The 22,173-nt window shown below is 46.8% G+C and overlaps 1 protein-coding gene across 2 annotated transcripts in view; it reads right to left on the bottom strand.

Annotated features, from left to right (window-relative positions):
* TUB (TUB bipartite transcription factor) overlaps nucleotides 1–11,172 on the bottom strand; it is a 212,964-nt gene extending 201,792 nt beyond the window's left edge. The window contains exon 1 of one of the 2 annotated variants that reach the window (XM_082269795.1): nucleotides 10,995–11,172. In XM_082269795.1, the coding sequence (XP_082125921.1) occupies nucleotides 10,995–11,050 (56 nt within the window). In that variant the 5' untranslated portion in view covers nucleotides 11,051–11,172. The remainder of the gene's footprint in view (nucleotides 1–10,994) is intronic. The other variant, XM_082269792.1, reaches the window with a different exon arrangement.
* Nucleotides 11,173–22,173: the final 11,001 nt, after the last annotated feature.

Below are 22,173 nucleotides of genomic sequence, written 5' to 3'. Positions count from 1 at the left end.
GTAGTACTATAACTTTTTTGGAGTCTGCAGTAGACAAGGCTGTGATTGAACCCAGGAAAGCAGCTGAGTGCTCAGAAAAGGGGGAGGGGGTGGGTCTTGTCTCTGCTGCTCCAAAGACTGCAAGGGTTGATTCAGGCTCCTTGTCATCAGGTGTGGTTGTGTCTAAAGACAATGATGTAATTGCTGATGTTTCTGGGAGGAAAACCTATGCTGGTGCTGCTGAAGGGTTTGGGAGGGGGGTGCAAGCAGGGAAGGAGCATGGAAATGTTTCATCTTCCTCATTATTTAAAAGGAGGAATGTGGTACAGCTCAGATGGGAAGGCGAAGGTATTCCGCCATATAGGAGAGCTGTGGTTGATAAGATTCTGCAGATGGGCTTTAAACCTGCAGATATCTTTGCCCTGATCAGTCCGACCGGCTCTTATGAGTATGATTTGTCCTTTGTCCGTCCGGAGTCTTTGGACATATTTTGGGAGAAATATGAACATGTGTGTAGGAGCCTGCCGGACTGGAAAGGGCTCATCCCCAAAGTTGTGTCACGTCAGCCACTTATTAAAATGGTGACGATTCTTGTGCGCAATGAATCCATACCGCAAGGGGATTTATCTGTATGGCTGAGGAGATATGGAGACATCCTGAGCCCCTTACACAAAATTATGGATGATCGAGGAATATGGACGGGGGGATGGTCTGTGCAGCTAAAACTGAGGGTTATTGATAATGTCATCCAGCATCTGCCATCCTCAGCTTTCCTAGGGAGGGACAGACTGACCATCTTCTATCCAGGCCAGCCAAAGCTGTGCAATAAGTGTGGGGATAAAGGGCACTTTGCATCCTCCTGTCCAGTAATGAAATGCTCTCTGTGTCAGGATTTAGGGCATTTGGCAAAGGATTGCAATATTATAAGGTGCAACTTGTGCAATGCAGTTGGGCATCCTTATAGCCAGTGTCCTGAGGCAATGCACAACCAGCCTGAGCTCATGAGAGAGTTTTTCCGTCTGGACATGGAGGATGCTCAGAGCTCAGCAGCTAGGGTGCCTGCGATTCCCTCCGAGACTGTACCAATACCCAGTGTGTCAGTGTCTTCCCAGTCTGTGGTGCCCCAGTCTGTGCCAATGCCCAGTGTGTCAGTGTCTTCCCAGTCTGTGGTGCCCCAGTCTGTGCCAATGCCCAGTGTGTCAGTGTCTTCCCAGTCTGTATGTAAGGTATCGGTTACTAAGAATGTGTCCAATCCTTCTGTGTCTATGTCTTCCAAAATTGCAGAGGCGGCAAGAGGTGCTGAGGCAGGGGCATCAAGTACAGTGCCAGTCCCCTCCCCTAGACATTGCAGGGCTTCCATTAGGGACCATGGGGTGCAGAGGAGTGGGGAGAATGGTGAAGAGGCTGGCCTGGTGGTAGATAAGGTAAGGGAGAGTGGGGGTGAAGGGGAGGGTAAGAGTGGGGAAACTGTTATTTCCAATTTGTCCAAGGATGATACGGAATGGTTGGAGGAGAAAAGGAAGAAGGGCAAAAGAAGGAAAAAAAAGTGTTCAGCTACCCACAGTCCTGAGGTTTTGCCTTTGACAAATAAGTTTGGGGTCCTGTCAGATGATGAATGGGACTTGTTGAGTACAGAATCTTCCATGGATGATGAGTCGCAGGGTGCAGTGAAGCGCACTGGTTCTCCAGGGGGAGAGAGTAGTCAGGCTAAGAAACGGCTGCCTCAATTATCCGTTAAAAGTGGCAACCAATAATGTTATCAGCTGAAAATCAGTCATAAAATATAATTTTTGATTAAAGGTTCCATGCATGGTGAAGTTTCTTAGTCCGGCTCTCTCGTAGGGTTTATGCTGTGTGCAATTTGGTTTATTTATTATGTTCTTGTTTTGTATCGTTATATTCAATTATTTTGTAAATATGTTATTTATAATTTATTTATTATGGTTTTATTGTATATAAGTTGATTGATTGTAAGAATTTCCAATAAACAAAATTAACCCCTCATAATGGGCACAGCGGGTGTACAGACCCAGGAACTCAGCACAGGGATGGTGGGAACCCCACATAATGGGCACAGCGGGTGTACAGACCTGGGAACTCAGCACAGGGATGGTGGAAACCCCTCATAATGGGCACAGCGGGTGTACAGACCCAGGAACTCAGCACAGGGATGGTGGAAACCCCTCATAATGGGCACAGCGGGTGTACAGACCCGGGAACTCATTAATGCAGCTTCCATATTAGGAAATTTTCCCATCTTCCCATCAGTGCTTTTCCTTCAAACTCCAATCACAGCCATTTCTGTCCTCTCATCATTCCTTAGCCCAGCCATATATTGTTATTAATATCATCATCATCATTATAATTATTATACACGGATGGAGCTCTGAAATAACAATAATAATGATCCCAGCACTTCTGCTCGGGGTGCAGACACATCACAATGGACACGGATACTTCAAGATCCTGTATGATCACACTGGAAGAAAACAGGAAAAAAAATAAAGTCACACTTCAGCCATTATTTTAAAGCTGAACTCCCGGTGGATATAAAGGACACAAATAATGCAGCTCTGTATTCATTAGTATATTTTTAATTACACGCAGTGTCTGTATCTGATTCAGTACACCTGTGCAAGATTAAAGGGGAGGAGCCGATACACCTGTGCAAGACTAAAGGGGAGGAGACGGTATACCTGTGCAAGACTGAAGGGGAGGAGCCGGTACACCTGTGCAAGACTAAAGGGGAGGAGCCGATACATCTGTGCAAGACTGAAGGGGAGGAGCCGATACACCTATGCAGAACTAAAGGGGAGGAGCCGGTACACCTGTGCAGAACTAAAGGGGAGGAGCCGGTACACCTGTGCAATACTGAAGGGGAGGAGCCAGTACACCTGTGCAAGACTGAAGGGGAGGAGGCGGTACACCTGTGCAAGACTAAAAGGTAGGAGCCGATACACCTGTTCAAGACTGAAGGGGGAGGAGCCGATACACCTGTTCACGACTGAAGGGGAGGGGCCAGTACACCTGTGCAAGACTGAAGGGGAGGGGCCAGTACACCTGTGCAAGACTGAATGGGAGGAGCCAGTACAACTGTGCAAGACTGAAGGGTAGGAGCCGGTACACCTGTGCAGAACTAAAGGGGAGAAGCCAAAACACCTGCGCAAGACTGAAGGGGAGGAACCGGTACACCTGTGCAAGACTGAAGGGGAGGAACCGGTACACCTGTGCAAGACTGAAGGGGAGGAACCGGTACACCTGTGCAAGACTGAAGGGGAGGAACCGGTACACCTGTGCATAACTAAAGGGGAAAAGCCAGTACACCTGTGCAGAACTAAAGGGGAGGAGCCAGTACACCTATGCAGAACTAAAGGGGAGGAGTCAATACACCTGAGTAAGACTAAAAGGGAGGAGCCGGTACACCTGAGAAAGACTAAAGGGGAGGAGCAGGTACACCTGCGCAAGATTGAAGGGGAGGAGCCAGTACACCTGTGCAAGACAAAAGGGGAGGAGCCAGTACCCCTGTGCAAGATAAAAGGGGAGGAGCCAGTACACCTGTGCAAGACAAAAAGGGGAGGAGCCAGTACATCTGTGCAAGACTGAAGGGAGGACCGGGGGGAAGGATGTATGTATGTGTTGGGGGGAGGAGAGTTTACCTCGCATTATGGCTGCTCTCCCTGCTATCTGGGTCCGACTGCTAGTTCTCTCCTCTGTAGCTGTAATATCGCCAATATATATATAGGCGCTGTGTCTTATGGTGTCTCTGAATGGCGGAGAAGATTTATGATTTTAATATCTGCTCCTGCACACAGACGATCGTCTGCAGATTGTCGCACTGAGCCGCCGCTCTCCGTAATCGAATTATATCACAAACACAGAACGGCGATAAAAATAGTAACAAATAAAGTTTATCTGGGGCAGAAGCGGCCTGTGGGGGATGGGGAATAAAGAGCGCCACGAAACAGCGAAACCCCGCCTATAATGTCTGCGAGAGGAATAATGGAGAGCATGTGAAATATGAGACTATCAGAGGACACAGAAAAGTTCAGTAAGATAAAGAAAAAGAGCAAATTACAAAGTTCTCAACAGATATAAGATATATTATACAGGAGTGACATCACCGCTCTCCAGATATAAGATATATTATACGGAGTGACATCACCGCTCTCCAGATATAAGATATACTATACAGGAGTGACATCACCGCCCTCCAGATATAAGATATACTATACAGAGTGACATCACCGCTCTCCAGATATAAGATATATTATACAGGAGTGACATCACCGCTCTCCAGATATAAGATATATTATACGGAGTGACATCACCGCTCTCCAGATATAAGATATATTATACAGGAGTGACATCACCGCTCTCCAGATATAAGATATATTATACAGGAGTGACATCACCGCTCTCCAGATATAAGATATATTATACAGTGACATCACCGCTCTCCAGATATAAGATATATTATACAGGAGTGACATCACCGCCCTCCAGATATAAGATATATTATACAGGAATGACATCACCTCTCTCCAGATATAAGATATATTATACAGGAGTGACATCACCTCTCTCCAGATATAAGATATATTATACAGTGACATCACCGCTCTCCAGATATAAGATATATTATACAGGAGTGACATCACCGCTCTCCAGATATAAGATATATTATACAGGAGTGACATCACCGCTCTCCAGATATAAGATATATTATACAGGAGTGACATCACCTCTCTCCAGATATAAGATATATTATACAGGAGTGACATCACCGCTCTCCAGATATAAGATATATTATACAGGAGTGACATCACCGCTCTCCAGATATAAGATATATTATACAGGAGTGACATCACCTCTCTCCAGATATAAGATATATTATACAGTGACATCACCGCTCTCCAGATATAAGATATATTATACAGGAGTGACATCACCTCTCTCCAGATATAAGATATATTATACAGTGACATCACCGCTCTCCAGATATAAGATATATTATACAGGAGTGACATCACCTCTCTCCAGATATAAGATATATTATACAGTGACATCACCGCTCTCCAGATATAAGATATATTATACAGGAGTGACATCACCGCTCTCCAGATATAAGATATATTATACAGAGTGACATCACCGCTCTCCAGATATAAGATATATTATACAGAGTGACATCACCGCTCTCCAGATATAAGATATATTATACAGAGTGACATCACCGCTCTCCAGATATAAGATATATTATACAGAGTGACATCACCGCTCTCCAGATATAAGATATATTATACAGAGTGACATCACCGCTCTCCAGATATAAGATATATTATACAGAGTGACATCACCGCTCTCCAGATATAAGTTATATTATACAGAGTGACATCACCACTCTCCAGATATAAGATATATTATACAGAGTGACATCACCGCTCTCCAGATATAAGATATATTATACAGAGTGACATCACCGCTCTCCAGATATAAGATATATTATACAGGAGTGACATCACCGCTCTCCAGATATAAGATATATTATACAGAGTGACATCACCTCTCTCCAGATATAAGATATATTATACAGAGTGACATCACCGCTCTCCAGATATAAGATATATTATACAGAGTGACATCACCTCTCTCCAGATATAAGATATATTATACAGAGTGACATCACCGCTCTCCAGATATAAGATATATTATACAGGAGTGACATCACCGCTCTCCAGATATAAGATATATTATACAGGAGTGACATCACCGCTCTCCAGATATAAGATATATTATACAGAGTGACATCACCGCTCTCCAGATATAAGATATATTATACAGAGTGACATCACAGTTGCGCCGGTCCCGGTTATAATCCCCCTGAATCTTTTTCACATTTTTGCAAATCCTTCTGACAACCAATCACAGCCCAGCAATGAATATCAATAAAGGTGATGGGGGATGGGTGTCAGGCGGCTCCCCGGGGACACACAGGACAAATCCTTAGTATCAGGCGGTGACACCGGGAACGCAGGAGCCCAGCGTTGCTCTGCGGTGGTGCTGAATCGATCAGCGGATGCAGGATGGCTGCCTCTGGAGAGGTCAGGGTCACAGCCACACAGATCTGCCTGCTGGATCCTGGCCACCGCAGCACTACAAATCCCAGCATGCCTTCCTCCGGGGCCAGGCCAAGGGGTAGGCAGAAGAGGCAACTGCCTTGGGCACTTCAGCATGAGGGAGGCACAAAAATGGCGGGGCCTGCAACTTTTACCGCTGAAGTACTTCATGGCTTATTGGGGGGGGGGGGGGTGTCCCGGTTGTCCCATGGCCTGGCCCTGGTACTGCCCTCCCTTGTCTCTGCACTCCCATTGGAGAGATTTTACATTATTTGCCATCCTGGACAAGAAGTGAGGGGAAATCCCCCCAATCAGGACACAGAGGGGAAGGGATGATCTCTTCTTTGTCACTCTGCTCTCTCCACCTATCAGAATGCTTCTAGCCAACACATGAACTGATAGGCCCCTTGTGCTGCTTCTTCCTCTCAAGCTTCAGCCCTACTGTACACTGACTGTGAGAGGCTGATACTGGGTCCCATTCAGGGACTTTTACTGCAATGATGTGTTCATTTCTGCCCAGAGTTCTGTTTTAACCATGAACAGGGTTTAGTCTCCTAATTCATCTCTATATGATGACATCACAACAGGGCCACACCCCCCATACCCCATATAAAGATATCACAACACGGCCACACCCCCATATACCCCATATGATGATTTCACAACACGGCCACAACCCCATATGATGACATCACAACACGGCCACACCCCCCATACCCCATATAAGGAGATCACAACACGGCCACACCCCCCATATCCCATATAAGGAGATCACAACACGGCCACACCCCCATACCCCATATAAGGAGATCACAACACGGCCACACCCCCATACCCCATATAAGGAGATCACAACACGGCCACACCCCCATACCCCATATAAGGAGATCACAACACGGCCACACCCCCATACCCCATATAAGGAGATCACAACACGGCCACACCCCCATACCCCATATAAGGAGATCACAATACGGCCACACCCCCATACCCCATATAAGGAGATCACAATACGGTCACACCCCCATACCCCATATAAGGAGATCACAACACGGCCACACCCCCATACCCCATATAAGGAGATCACAACACGGCCACACCCCCATACCCCATATAAGGAGTTCACAATACGGCCACACCCCCATACACCATATAAGGAGATCACAACACGGCCACACCCCCATACCCCATATAAGGAGATCACAATACGGCCACACCCCCATACCCCATATAAGGAGATCACAATACGGCCACACCCCCATACCCCATATAAGGAGATCACAACACGGCCACACCCCCATACCCCATATAAGGAGATCACAACATGGCCACACCCTCCACATCCAAAATTATAGCTAAGTGCATTGTCTCGCCACCCTCATTACCTCCATATGTGAAATAACCTCAATACAATGTAACACTGCCACCATCATCCCAATACAATGTAATTGAGTTGCTCCAGATTCTGTCTGCTCCAATCTTAGTAAATTCCCCTTACAATATATTGCTGCCATCACCCCAATACAATGTATCACTGCGGCCATCACCCCAATACAATGTATCACTGCGGCCATCACCCCAATACAATGTATCACTGCTGCCATCACCCCAATACAATGTATCACTGCTGCCATCACCCCAATACAATATATCACTGCGGCCATCACCCCAATACAATGTATCACTGCTGCCATCATCCCAGTTCAATGTAACACTGCCACCATCATCCCAATACAATGCATCACTGCCTCCATTATCCCAATACAATGTATCACTGCTGCTATAACCCCAATACAATGCATAACTGCCTCCATTATCCCAATACAATGTATCACTGCCTCCATTATCCCAATACAATGTATCACTGCCTCCATTATCCCAATACAATGTAACACTGCCACCATCATCCCAATACAATGCATCACTGCCGCCATCATCCCAATACAATGTATCACTGCCGCCATCATCCCAATACAATGTATCACTGCCGCCATCATCCCAATACAATGTATCACTGCCGCCATCATCCCAATACAATGTATCACTGCGGCCATCACCCCAATACAATGTATCACTGCGGCCATCACCCCAATACAATGTATCACTGCTGCCATCACCCCAATACAATGTATCACTGCGGCCATCACCCCAATACAATGTATCACTGCTGCCATCACCCCAATACAATGTATCACTGCGGCCATCATCCCAATACAATGTATCACTGCTGCCATTACCCCAATACAATGTATCACTGCTGCCATCACCCCAATACAATGTATCACTGCTGCCATCATCCCAGTTCAATGCATCACTGCCTCCATTATCCCAATACAATGTATCACTGCCGCTATAACCCCAATACAATGCATCACTGCCTCCATTATCCCAATACAATGTATGTGTCATCTCAAGGCAAAGTAAACCTGTAGTTATCACCCGGACACACAGGGGGCGATGTAGTAAATCCGGAGCACACATAATGAGGGGAATCTCTGTATAGGAAACAATCATAGTTACCTACATAGGTAATGAGGTTGAAAAAAGACCTCTAGTCCTTCCAGTTCAACCAATCAGCTTCCAGGTTTTATTTGCAAAGCTTCATTGCACAAGATGAAGTTAGAAGCTGATTGGCTCCTATGCACAGCTGTTCCAGATTCTGAGTGCTCCAGTTTTAGTAACTTTCCCCCAATGTATCACTGCCATTGTCACCCTAATACAATGTGTTACAATGTAACATTTCCAACATTCCCCTTATATAAGGTATCACTTCTGCCATCACCTCTATATATTGGGGGAATGTATTAAAGCGGAGTTCCGGCCTCGGAAATTATTTCTTACTAAAAATCCCCCCGGGACAGTCAGGGTTGGTACATTCCACAATGAATAGCCTCTGATCTGTCCCCGGGTCGCACTTACCTGTAAGAAGAAATACTTACCTTAAAAAGTTCTTCTCCTGCGCTGCCATCTCAGGTGTGGGCAGCTGAAGCCAGCGCGTCCTCTTCTGCGTCCTCTTCGTCCCACAATGCACTGCACCGGCCCCGCTCGTCATGTCCGGTGCAGGCGCGTCATCCATGCATCGGCCCTTGCATGCCCCGGAAGTGACGAGCGGGGCCGGTGCATTGATTCCTGGGAGCGATGACGTTCAGCTCCCAGGAATCAATGCAAGCAGGAAGTGACGGGGCGGGACGCGGCCACAGGGGGAGGAAGAGGAAGGAAGGTGAGTATATTTTCTTCTTTATCAAGGTAAGTGACCAAAAAAAAAATCGGGGCTATCCATTTCTTTTTACAGGTGACACTCAGCAAGCGGATGGCCCAAAGTGGATTTTGAGGCAGGAACTCCGCTTTAAGACTGGAGCAGACAGAATCCGGTGCAGCTGTGCATGGCAGCCAATCAGCTTCCAACTTTTTCAATTAAGCTTTGAAAATGAAAGCTGGATACAATGTATCACTGCCGCCATCATCCCAATACAATGTATCACTGCCGCCATCATCCCAATACAATGTATCACTGCCGCCATCATCCCAATACAATGTATCACTGCTGCCATCATCCCAATACAATGTATCACTGCCGCCATCATCCCAATACAATGTATCACTGCCGCCATCATCCCAATACAATGTATCACTGCCGCCATCATCCCAATACAATGTATCACTGCCGCCATCATCCCAATACAATGTATCACTGCTGCCATCATCCCAATACAATGTATCACTGCCGCTATCACCCCCCATACAATGTATCCCTGCGGCCATCACCCCAATACAATGTATCACTGCCGCCATCATCCCAATACAATGTAAAACTGCCGCTATCACCAGAATACAATGTTTTACTGCTACCATTATCCCAATACAATGTAACACTGCCATCATCACCCTAATACAATGTATCACTGCTGCGATCACCCCAATGCCATGCATCACTGCCGCTGTCATTCCAATACAATGTAACACTGCCGCTATCACCCCAATACTGCCACCATTATCCCAATACAATGTAACACTGCCGCTATCACCCCAATACAATGTAACACTGCCGCTATCACCCCAATACAATGTATCACTGCTGCTATCACCCCAATACAATGTAACACTGCCACCTTCATCCCGATACAATGTATCACTGCTGCTATCACCCCAATACAATGTATCACTGCTGCTATCACCCCAATACCATGTAATACTTCCACCATCATTAGAATACAATGTAACACTGTCACCACCATCCAAATACAATGTATCACTGCCACGCTCATCTCAATACAATGTATCACTGCTGCTATCACCCCAATACAATGTATCACTGCCACTATCACCCCAATACCATGTAATACTTCCACCATCATTACAATACAATGTATCACTGCCACTGTGGCCCTAATATGATGATTAATGTCACTGCCGCCCCAAAACATCATATCTCTGCCATCATCACCCCAATACAATGTATCTCTGCCATCATCACCCCAATACAATGTATCTCTGCCATCATCACCCCAATACAATGTATCTCTGCCATCGTCACCCCAATACAATGTATCTCTGCCATCGTCACCCCAATACAATGTATCTATGCCATCGTCACCCCAATACAATGTATCTCTGCCATCGTCACCCCAATACAATGTATCTCTGTAACCATCACCCCTTTACATCAAACTACTGTCACCAACACCCCCATACAATGTATCACTGCTGTAATTAGCTCAGTACATTGTTCACTCCCAGCATGACATGAATACATTGTATCACCGTACCCCCCAATACATTGCATCTCCCCCACATTGCTGTCACTGTCGCCCCCCTGATCACTCTGCTACATTGTATCACATCTGGAAGTAGTGGCATTAACCCCGCAAGCGCCAGAGGCAGCGCAGCGCCACACAGTACCTGTCGTAGCTCCACCTGCTGTAACACATGGTCCTGTTGCTGGTGACCCCCTCCATGTTGCCGTGTTGCAGGGTCTCTATATGATGAGGATGATTCTGGTTCCTCCAGCCCGGTTGGTGGAATCGCAGTGAGATGCTCTGGAGCTCATTGACTTGAAGCTGACAATTTGAGGAACATACCACTGTGCTGTGTGAATAGGGGGGAGGAGGCTGGCAGTCAGGTTCTATTGCTGCGAGACCCTCGGTAGACGAAGAGGAGGGGGGAGGATTCTCCTCCTATGTGTCTCAGGAGCTGATGCTATGGATGCAGCACAGAGAGCCCCTCTCTCTGGAGATCAGTGCTCTGTCTTCCTCACATCGCTCACCCACACCAACAGGCTCTTCAAGGCTGATTTAAACCTTGTCCTCAAGGGCCACTAGAGAGCAGCTACCTAGGTGACACTAATCCTGCACTGGGGCTACAGCCTGGACCATTACCATGGCTTCATATCTATCTAGAATAGAGAAGGACCTCATCAGATGGCCGCTCTGCTCTGATTACAGGGTGTCTGGTGCAGCTTAATGGATCTTCATGCAAATACATGTGCAGATGTCTTCTGTATGAAGAAGCTACAGGTCCTCCAGTGTCTGGATGTAGGTCTTCCATTATCTGGACATGGGACCTCTAAATCTGGACACGGGTCCTCCATGTCTGCAAGTAGGCCATCCAATTCTGGACATTGGTCCATCTATGTCTGGATGTAGGTCCTTCTCCTTAAATATCTGGACAAGGGCTCTCCACTGTCTGGACATGAGTCCTCAAATGTTTGGACAGAGACTCACTAATGTCTGGAAACTGGTCCTTCAATGTCTAAACATTGTCCATCCAATGTTTGAACATAGGTCCCCTAATGTCTGGAGATGGGTCCTTTACTTTTGGGCGCAGGTCCCCCATTGTCCAGACATAGGTCCTTTAAATCTGGATGCTGGTCCTTCATTGTCTGCACATGGGAACCTCCAAATCTTGACACGGATCATCTATGTCTGGGAGTGGGTCATCCAATTCTGGACATTGGTCAGTCAATGTCTGGATGTAGGTCCTTCTCCTTAAATATATGGACAAGGGTTTTCCACTGTCTGGACATGGGTCCTCAAATGTTTGGACAGAGACTCACTAATGTCTGGAAACGGGTCCTCTTATATGTGGATGCAGGTCCTCCAATGTCTGGATGTAGGTCTTCCATTATCTGGACATGGGACCTCTAAATCTGGGCATGGGTCCTCCATGTCTGCAAGTAGGCCATCCAATTCTGGACATTGGTCCGTCAATGTCTGGATGTAGGTCCTTCTCTTCCAATATCTGGACAAGGGCTCTCCACGGTCTGTACATGGGTCCTCCAATGTTTGAACAGAGACTCACTAATGTCTGGAAACTGGTCCTTCATTGTCTAAACGCTGTCCCTCCAATGTTTGAATGTAGGTCCCTTAATGTGTGGACATGAGTCCTTTAACACTGGATGCAGGTCCTCCATTGTCCAGACATAGGTCCTTTAACTCTGGATGCTGGTTCTTCATTATCTGGAAATGGGAACCTCCAAATCTTGACACGGGTCATCTATGTCTGTGAATAGGTCATCCAATTCTGGACATTGGTCAGTCAATGTCTGGATATAGGTCCTCCTCCTCCAATCTCTGGACATAGCTCTTCCAACTCTGGACAAAAGCCCTCCAATTTCACAGGTCCAGCAATGTATGAACGGAGGTCCCATAATGTCTAGACCAGGGTTTCTCAACCAGGGTTCCATGGAAGCCTAAGGTTCCTCCAGATATTACCAGGGATTCCTTGAGTAATGAGCAACTCCTGCCTCTCAGATAAGTTCCCACTGACTGACACCATTGATCTTTTTAGCTATCTGTAAGGAGCTAATTCTTCCCAGTGACCCCAAGAGTAAGGAGCATTCTTCCCACTGGCCACCACCATAATGTATTACGAGTTGTAGATAAGAGTCATTTTTAGCAGGGGTTCCCTGAAATCGAAAAATTATTTCAAGGGCTCCTCTGTGTTAAAAAGACTGGTCTAGACGTAAGAAAGCCTGGACTAGACGTAAGCGTTCCAAAGTCTGGACACAAATTCTCCAATGTCTGACTGGAGGTTCTCCAATGTGTAGACATAGGTCTTCTAAAGTTTGGTCTAGACATGGGAATGCCTGGAAAAAAAACTAAAAAATTGGGTGGAAAAAAGTTTTAATTTAAATTTTTTTTTTCCAAAGCCATTTTTTGTTGTTTTTTTTCCCCCTGAAAAATAGAAAAAAAAAAGTGTGGAATATGTTTTTTAACAATAATAAATAATATATCTATGACATGGTATTCAAACTATATAACATGAACCCCTAAATGAAAGATTTCTAAAATGTAATGTAAAAGTTTTAATTGATTGCAATTTCTCTCAGCTGAAGACAAGCAAATCCTGGAATACAGTTCAAGTAACATTCTACTTCTCAATGCAGTTTTCAAACAAGATAAATATGCATTTCTGCCACTAGGGGGCACTATAGGAGAAGGGCTCCAGTTTAGTTTGCTTGTGGGCTCCACCTTGGGTGATTGTTGGGATACAGTAGATTGTTTCTGTCCTCTCCGGCCTTAATTGACCGGTAAGAGGGTGAATTTGTCTGACAAATTAGTTTATCTTTATAACCTTTAAATGATTTCTAGGAATGTTCTCCACCATCACAGCATAATGTTCTATAGTCTGCTCAGAAAATTGTTTTTTCTTTTCCTCCTCTCAGTAAAATGGTGGGACCAACATTTAGAGCAAATTTGCAATTCGAAGATATTGTGAGAAGAAATCTTCTTTTCCAAATGCTACAAGGAGGACAAAACCCATCCTGGCATGGCAGAAGGCCAGAATGAAAATAGGAGGAGCTTTTCCCTACAGAGTTCTCATTCTAGGAAAGTTTATTTTATTTAATGAATAAGCTCTACTGTTATTTCAAGCATAACATTGTTATATACATTTCACCTTCCCAGTGTAACAAAATTACTTTTGATTTGTAAACCTTCGCTAAAACTGAATTTTATATTTAATTTTCTCTAAAATTTAAATTTTTTTCTGGAAAAAAAGGAGAAAACAAACTTTTTCCTCATGCCTTCAAAATTCTTGGAAATTTTATATCTCTAGTCTGGACACAGGGGACTTCCATGGTTTGGACACAGACTCCTCGAAGTCTGTCCCCAGGTCCTCTTATGTTTGGACAGAGACTCCCCGATGTCTAGACACAAGTTATTTAATATCTGAATGCAGGAACTCCAATGATTGGACACAGGTCCTCTATGCCAGGACACAGGCCCTCCAATGCCTGAAAGCTGGCCCTCCAATGACTGGACACAGGCCCTCCAATGACTGGACACAGGCCCTCCAATGTCTGGATTCAAGCCCTCCAATAACTAAATGCAGGCCCTCCAATGTCTGGACATTGGCCCTCCAATATTTGAACGCAGGCCCTCCAACGCCTGGACACAGGTCCTCCACTGTTTGGATAGAGACCCCCAATGTCTGGACACAAATAGTTTATCTGAATGCAACCCCACCATTGTCTGGACACAGACTACCCCCCCCCCCCTATGTCTGGGCACAAGCCATTTAATATCTGAATGCAGGCCTCCGAATGTCTGGACACAGGTCCTCCATGACTGGACACAGGCCCTTCAATGCTTGGACACAGGTCCTCCATACCTGGACACAGGTCCTCCAATGTTTGGACAGAGATTCCCTGATGTCTGGACGCAGGTCCTTTAACATCTGAACGCATGCAGGCCCTTTTATGTCCTGACACAGGTCCTCCACTGTCTTGTGTAGGTCCTCCAATGTCTGGACACAGGTCCTCCACTGTCTTGTGTAGGTCCTCCAATGTCTGGACACAGGTCCTCCACTGTCTTGTGTAGGTCCTCCAATGTCTGGACACAGGTCCTCCACTGTCTTGTGTAGGTCCTCCAATGTCTGGACACAGGTCCTCCACTGTCTTGTGTAGGTCCTCCAATGTCTGGACACAGGTCCATTACTGTCTTATATAGGCCCTTCAATGTCTGGAAACGGGTCCCCCACTGTTTTATGTACGCCCTTCAATGTCTGGACACAGCTTCTCTACTATTTTATGTAGGTCCTCCAATATCTGGATGTAGGTCTTCAATCTCTAAAATTGGCCAGCTCATTGAAAACAATGCACTCCCTGTGTGGCTAGCTAGCCTCAAAAGATAGAAAGGTAGAATAATTGCAGTGAAATGCAGAGCTCCCTCTACTGGCCAATCTACAAATCTGCATATTTATAGTGACTGCGTCATCAGATATAAAGCATTTGTTTCTGTCAAAGTGGAACTTTAGTAAAAAAAAAAAAAAGTTTGTGATCTGACAGCCTTTTTAAATACATCATAAAAGGTGCCTAGCTGCCTGTCCACGCTATACACACGCACAGCTCAGAGTACAATTTCAGGCTCTGCTAGTGGCAGCCAGTGCGTTGGGGGCGCAGGGGCGCCGCCCCCCCCTATCCATGCATCCGGCCCCCTAATCTACATGCAGGGTGCCGTACGCATGGAGTTCAATGGGGCTTTTTTTTTTTTTTTTTAGTCACCTGATTAGAGCCAGAGGCTCTAATAGGCTTCAGCAAAGGGTGGACCCGGGGAGCAGAGCAGTGCACCCCGAGCCCACCCATTGTGTGACAATAGCAAATGAAAATTCGCTATTGTCACACTGATCCTCCTCCTGGGCAATCAGGAAGTGGGTCTGATACACGCTTCCTGATTTGCCAAAAGGCAAACCCCATGCCATTGGCCGAGGAGGAGGCGGGAGGACTCGAGAAGACGCCGCTACAGGTAAGTGCACTGGTCTCAGGGGGGGGGGGGGGGGCTTGGCACGCTGTTCACTCTGCATTGAATGGGGGCACGCTGGCATCTCTGCATTGAAAGGGGGCACGCTGGCATCTCTGCATTGAATGGGGGCACGCTGGTATCTCTGCATGGAAAGGGGGCACACTGGCATCTCTGCATTGAACGGGGGCCCGCTGGAATCACTGCATTGAATGTGGGCACGGTGATCTCTGCATTGAAAGGGGGCACGCTGATCTCTGTGCATTGAAAGGGGGCATGCAGGTCACTGTGCATTGAAAGGGGGCACGCAGGTCCCTGTGCATTGAAAGGGGGCATGCTGGCATTTCTGCATTGAATGAGGGCACGGTGATCTCTGCATTGAAAGGGGGCACGCTGATCTCTGTGCATTGAAAGGGGGCATGCTGGTCATTCTGCATTGAAAGGGGGGCACGCTGATCTCTGTGCATTGAAAGGGGGCACGCAGCATTGAAAGGGGACAAGCTGGTCCCTGTGCATTGAAAGGGGGCATGCTGGCATTTCTGCATTGAATGAGGGCACGGTGATCTCTGCATTGAAAGGGGGCACGCTGATCTCTGTGCATTGAAAGGGGGCATGCTGGTCATTCTGCATTGAAAGGGGGGCACGCTGATCTCTGTGCATTGAAAGGGGGCACGCAGCATTGAAAGGGGGCACGCAGGTCCCTGTGCATTGAAAGGGGGCATGCTGGCATTTCTGCATTGAATGAGGGCACGGTGATCTCTGCATTGAAAGGGGGCACGCTGATCTCTGTGCATTGAAAGGGGGCACGCTGATCTCTGTGCATTGAAAGGGGGCACGCAGCATTGAAAGGGGACAAGCTGGTCCCTGTGCATTGAAAGGGGGCACGCTATGCCTTAATTACTGAAGGCCCCTTTCACACTTTTGTGACCTAAAAGTCACGCAATTTTTACAGCGTTTTTTGCCGCAAAGCAATGCCTATTACATTTTTCTGTTTGCACCCCCCCCCCCCCAAAAAAAAATTTTGAGCACCACCTGCCACTGGGCTCTGCTATCCTATAGTCAGATTCTCCACAGTCCAATGTTTGGTTGAACACCTCCAGAACCTCTTGCCCATGTATGCATGCCTTATGTATAGAGGCGGCCATGTGATGAACCTTGGCTGCTGGCAGAGATGAACAGATGTCCCTAATAAAGCCTCCGCTCAGCGTGCATGCCCCATGTTCTTCTATATCGCCTGACGTCCTTCCATTCCTGGAGGGAATTCCTTTACCTTCCCCCATCTTCCCAGGAACATCTTCCACTTTGCTGATGATCTGGGACAGTTTCCTAAGCCGTTGAATGTCTGAGGCCGGTCTGCTGGTGTCTTCGAATGAGCAGAATGATCAGTTTTACTGCAAAGTTTGAGATTTCCCCTGCAATCACTTTGAAAATTTCCTCTTATTTTGTTATGGGGCCTTCTTAGGTGAGATCTGAAAAAGTACCTGGTATGAAAACCTTCCCATGATGCTTTGCAAGCTCTGTAATTCCACCCAAAGCTCAACCCTTATCCAACCCCACCTCTAACAACCAACTAGTGAATAGCATGCCGCAGAAAATTAAAGGGTAATATAGGGGCCGTCGTACTGCTCTGAGACAAAACACGGGGATAGCATTGGGGTGGCTTTATACTGAGAGAACAGCAGGGGCAGGGCAGGGCCGGCCCTACTATGGGTCCCACTGGGTCCATTGGACCCAGGCAGCACTTGGAGAGGGGCAGCAAATTGACTCCCAAGATTTTTTTTCCAGCAGTTTTGTGTGTCTTTGGTTTGCGGCGTGTTACGGGCGGCATTTCCCCATCATATACTGCCGCTCGTAGTGCAAACTAATGGGTATGAGGAGGTTGAGCGTTGCGTGATTGTAGTGTGCGCAATGACGTCAGATATCAGCGCACTCCATCTCACGCAGGGCAGGCTGGATCTTCTAGGGTGGTGGGTGCGGCAGACACAGGAGTGACAGGAGGACTGAGGACAGATAGCGGGTGTTTGCTGGACTGGTCCAGTGGTGAGTTATGGAGGAAGATAACAGTATATAAAATATAATATAAATAATAAAAAATAAAATAATGGATGTGGGGGTCTTTTGGTGGGCGTGATTTTTTTTTTTTGGGGGGGGGGGGCAGCATTTAATTCTTGGACCCAGGCAGCATGATGTCTTGGGCCAGCCCTGAGCGGGGGAGTATCAATGGAAGTGATATCAAACAGCTTTGACAACAGGCAACAAAAGAGCAATCATTACAATATGTGGGCATCCAATAGGCAATTGTTACAATGTACAGAAAACAAATGGGAAATCATTGAAAAACAAATATTCAATGCTGTGTGCAGGCAACAAGTGGGCAATTGTTACAATACATAGGAAACAATTGAGTGATTGATACAAGGGACCAAAAAATGGGCAATCATTTATAGTGCACGGGCAACAAATAGGCAATTGTCATAATACATGGGCAACAAATGGGTGAATACTTCAATAAGTGGCTAACAAATGGACAACCATTACAATACACAGGCAGCAAGTGGGAAATTTCTACAATAGTTGGGCAACAAATAGTTGGGTAACAAATGGGTTATTGGTACAATGAGTGGCCAAAAAATGGGCAAACAGTGGCAGCAGGTGTATATGGGGTGCAGGGGCGCCAACCCCCCATCCATGCGTCCAGCCCCCTAATCTACATGCGGAGCGCTGGACGCATGGAGTTCAATGGGGATTTTTTTTTTTAACCATGCGATTAGAGCCAGAGGCTCTCACAGGCTAAAAAAAAGGGCAGGCTCGGGGTGCAGAGCCCGCCCAGTTGTGTGACAATAGTGAATGTAATTTGCTATTGTCACATGGATCCTCCTCCTGGCCAATCAGGAAGCGGGTACCGAGACCGGTTTTTCTGATTGGCCAAAAGGAAAGGCCATGCTATTGGCCAAGGAGGAGGAGGAGACCCCAGGGAAGCCACCGCTGGAGATTAAGTTGATGGGAGGCTTCTAATGGGTCCAGGCAGGAGTGTTCTAGGGCAACTTTAGTGCTTTAATGTAAGTGAGCCGGCGATGGGGGGGGGTGGTGGTGATGTGCGATCCGGGGGGGGGGTGAGGTATGGTGTGGTCCACCTGACGCCCCCCCCCCCCCCCCCTGGGCCCATGGAGCACCAGCCGCCACTGGCAAGCATTACAATACAGTGTCAACAAGTGGACAACTGTTACATTGTGCATCAAACCAATTGGGCAATAACTGAAAGACAAGGGCAACTAATGAATAATCAACATCCTGTGGGCCATTGGTACAATATATTGGCAACAAATGGATGATTGGTACAATAAGTGACCAACAAATGGGCAAGCATTACAATATATAGGCAGCAAGTGGGCAACAAATAGGTAACAAATGGGTGATTGGTACATTGAGTGGCCAACAAAGTGGCAATTATTACAGTACACAGGCAACAAGTGGACAATCTGAAGGTGTCGGAGGCACGGAAGGGGTTAATTCGGTGTGTTGGCGTGACAAATGTCTCCTCACACGTTTCATCCCGGATCCACAATCCCATCCAGCCGGTCTCAGGGCGGCCTCAGGCCCCGGCTGGTCAAGGCGGACGGCTTGGCTCATCGGCGTGAAGATGTCCTGTTCCCATAGCAACAGCCATGCTCCTGAGAGGAGACCGTCATCACAAACCCCGGGCGAGGGCTGATGTCCCCCCCAACCCCACCCCCACTACTAACTTCTCACTGTGTCACTAATTAACCGAGCGTAAAGGAAAACCCTGATTCTAATCCTTTTTGTCACTCTTCCAAGTCACTTTAGCGGAAGACTCCGGCCATTTTTGGCGATTCTCTGACCTCAATTCACACGGTGAGTCACGCCGACTTGGATCTGAGGTAGGAGTATACATGAAGCCACAACAGTTTATTTAGTCCTGGGTGGGGGAGGGGTGGGTTTGGTTCCCTTTGCTGAGTATTTTATGCTTGTTGTGTCCCGATTGAGGAGATTTCCCTTCACTTCCTGTCCTGAAGATGGAACTTCCTCTTCCTCTACAATACTCTTATTATCATCTCCCCGCTCTGATACATTGTAATCTTTCTATTCTGATACTTTGTGTCCGTTATAGAAACATAGAAAAGTGACGGAAGAAAAAAAACTGAGCAATCCGTCGAGTCTGCCAATTTTTGTTTGTTATTTTCTTTTTTATTAACTTTTTTGTGAGTATACAGCGCCTTGAAAAAGTATTCACACCCCTTGAAATTTCCCACATTTTCTCATGTTACAACCAAAAACGTAAATGTATTTCATTGGGATTTTATGTGATAGACCGACACAAAGTGGCACAGAATTGTGCAGTGGAAGGAAAATGATAAAAGATACAAATAAATCTGTGAAAAGTGTGGGGGGGGGGGGGGCATTTGTATTCACCCCCCTTTATCCTAAAACCCCTAACTAAAATCTAGTGGAACCAATTGCCTTCAGAAGTCACCTAATTAGTAAATAGAGTCCACCTGTGTGTCATTTACTCTCAGTATAAAGCTGTTCTATGAATCCCTCAGAGGTTTGTTAGAGAACCTTAGTGAACAAACAGCATCATGAAGGCCAAGGAACACAGCAGACAGGTCAGGGATAAAGTTGTGGAGAAGTGTAAAGCAGGGTTAGGTTATATAAAAAAATCTCCCAAGCTTTGACCATCTCACGGAGCGCTGTTCAATCCATCATGGGAAAATGGAAAGAGTATGGCACAACTGCAACCCTACCGAGACATGGCCGTCCACCTAAACTGACCGGCCGGGCCCCTACCAAGACATGGCCGTCCACCTAAACTGACCGGCCGGGCCCCTACCAAGACATGGCCGTCCACCTAAACTGACCGGCCGGGCCCCTACCAAGACATGGCCGTCCACCTAAACTGACCGGCCGGGCCCCTACCAAGACATGGCCGTCCACCTAAACTGACCGGCCGGGCCCCTACCAAGACATGGCCGTCCACCTAAACTGACCGGCCGGGCCCCTACCAAGACATGGCCGTCCACCTAAACTGACCGGCCGGGCCCCTACCAAGACATGGCCGTCCACCTAAACTGACCGGCTGGGCAAGGAGAGCATTCATCAGAGAAGCAGCCAAGAGGCCCATGGGAACTCTGGAGGAGCTGCAGAGATCCACAGCTCAGGTGGGAGAATCTGTCCACAGGACAACTATTAGTTGTGCGCTCCACAAATCTGCCCTTTATGGAAGAGTGAGAAGAAGAAAGCCATTGGTGGAAGAAAGCCATAAGAAGTCCGGTTTGCAGTTTGGGAGAAGCCATGTGGGGGACACAGCAAACATGTAGGGGGAGGAGCTCTGCTCAGAGGAGATCAAAATTCAACTTTTGGCCTAAAAGTAAAACTCTATGTAATGTGTGGGGGAAAACTAACACTGCACATCACCCTGAACACACCATCCCCACTGTGAAACATGGTGGTGGAAGCATTATGGTGTGGGGATGCTTTTCTTCAGCAGGGACAGGGAAGCTGGTCAGAGTTGATGGGAAGATGGATGGAGCCAAATACAGGACAATCTTAGAAGAAAAGACGTGAGACTGGGGGGGGGGGGTTCACCTTGCAGCAGGACAACGACCTGAAACATCCAGCCAGAGCTACAATGGAATGGTTTCATGTGGTTGAATGGCCCAGTCACAGTCCAGACCTAAATCACAATGAAAATCTGTGGCAAGACTTGAAAATTGCTGTTCACAGACGCTCTCCATCCAATCTGACAGAGCTTGAGATATTCTGCAAAGAAGAATGGACAGAAATGTCCTCTCTAGATGTGCAAAGCTGGTAGGTACGTCGGCTTCCACAGCTCCACAGTGTATGGTTATGAGTAAGCGATTTAATTCGTGAAACGCGTTAACCCGGCACGTCTGTTATGTGCATTGTACTGTCTGTCTGCTACACCGAAGAAGAATAAAGGAGTTTTGATTGTTTTCATCTTACTTTCCTGAGTGCGGTCTACTTTTTTGGATTCTTCATAGCCTGGACGGCGGATCTGACCAGCACCACCCATTGAACTGACACCTGAGCGGCTCTGCTCTTTGTTGCCAAAGCTGGTAGAGACATCCCCAAAAAGACTTGCAGCTGTAATTGCAGGGAAAGGCGGTTCTACAAAGTATTGACTCCGGGGGTGAATACAAATGCAGCCACACTTTTCACAGATTTATTTGTATCATTTATCATTTTCCTTCCACTTCACAATTATGGCCACTTTGTGTCGGTCTATCACATAAAATCCCAATAAAATACATTTATGTTTATGGTTGTAACATGAGAAAATGTGGGAAATTTCAAGGGGTGTG

Source organism: Pelophylax lessonae, assembly GCF_965119305.1.
Source record: "Pelophylax lessonae genome assembly, chromosome: 10".
NCBI classification, from domain to species: Eukaryota; Metazoa; Chordata; class Amphibia; order Anura; family Ranidae; genus Pelophylax; species Pelophylax lessonae.
Note: the sequence above shows the minus strand (reverse complement) of the source record. Positions and strands in the feature narration are given on the sequence as shown.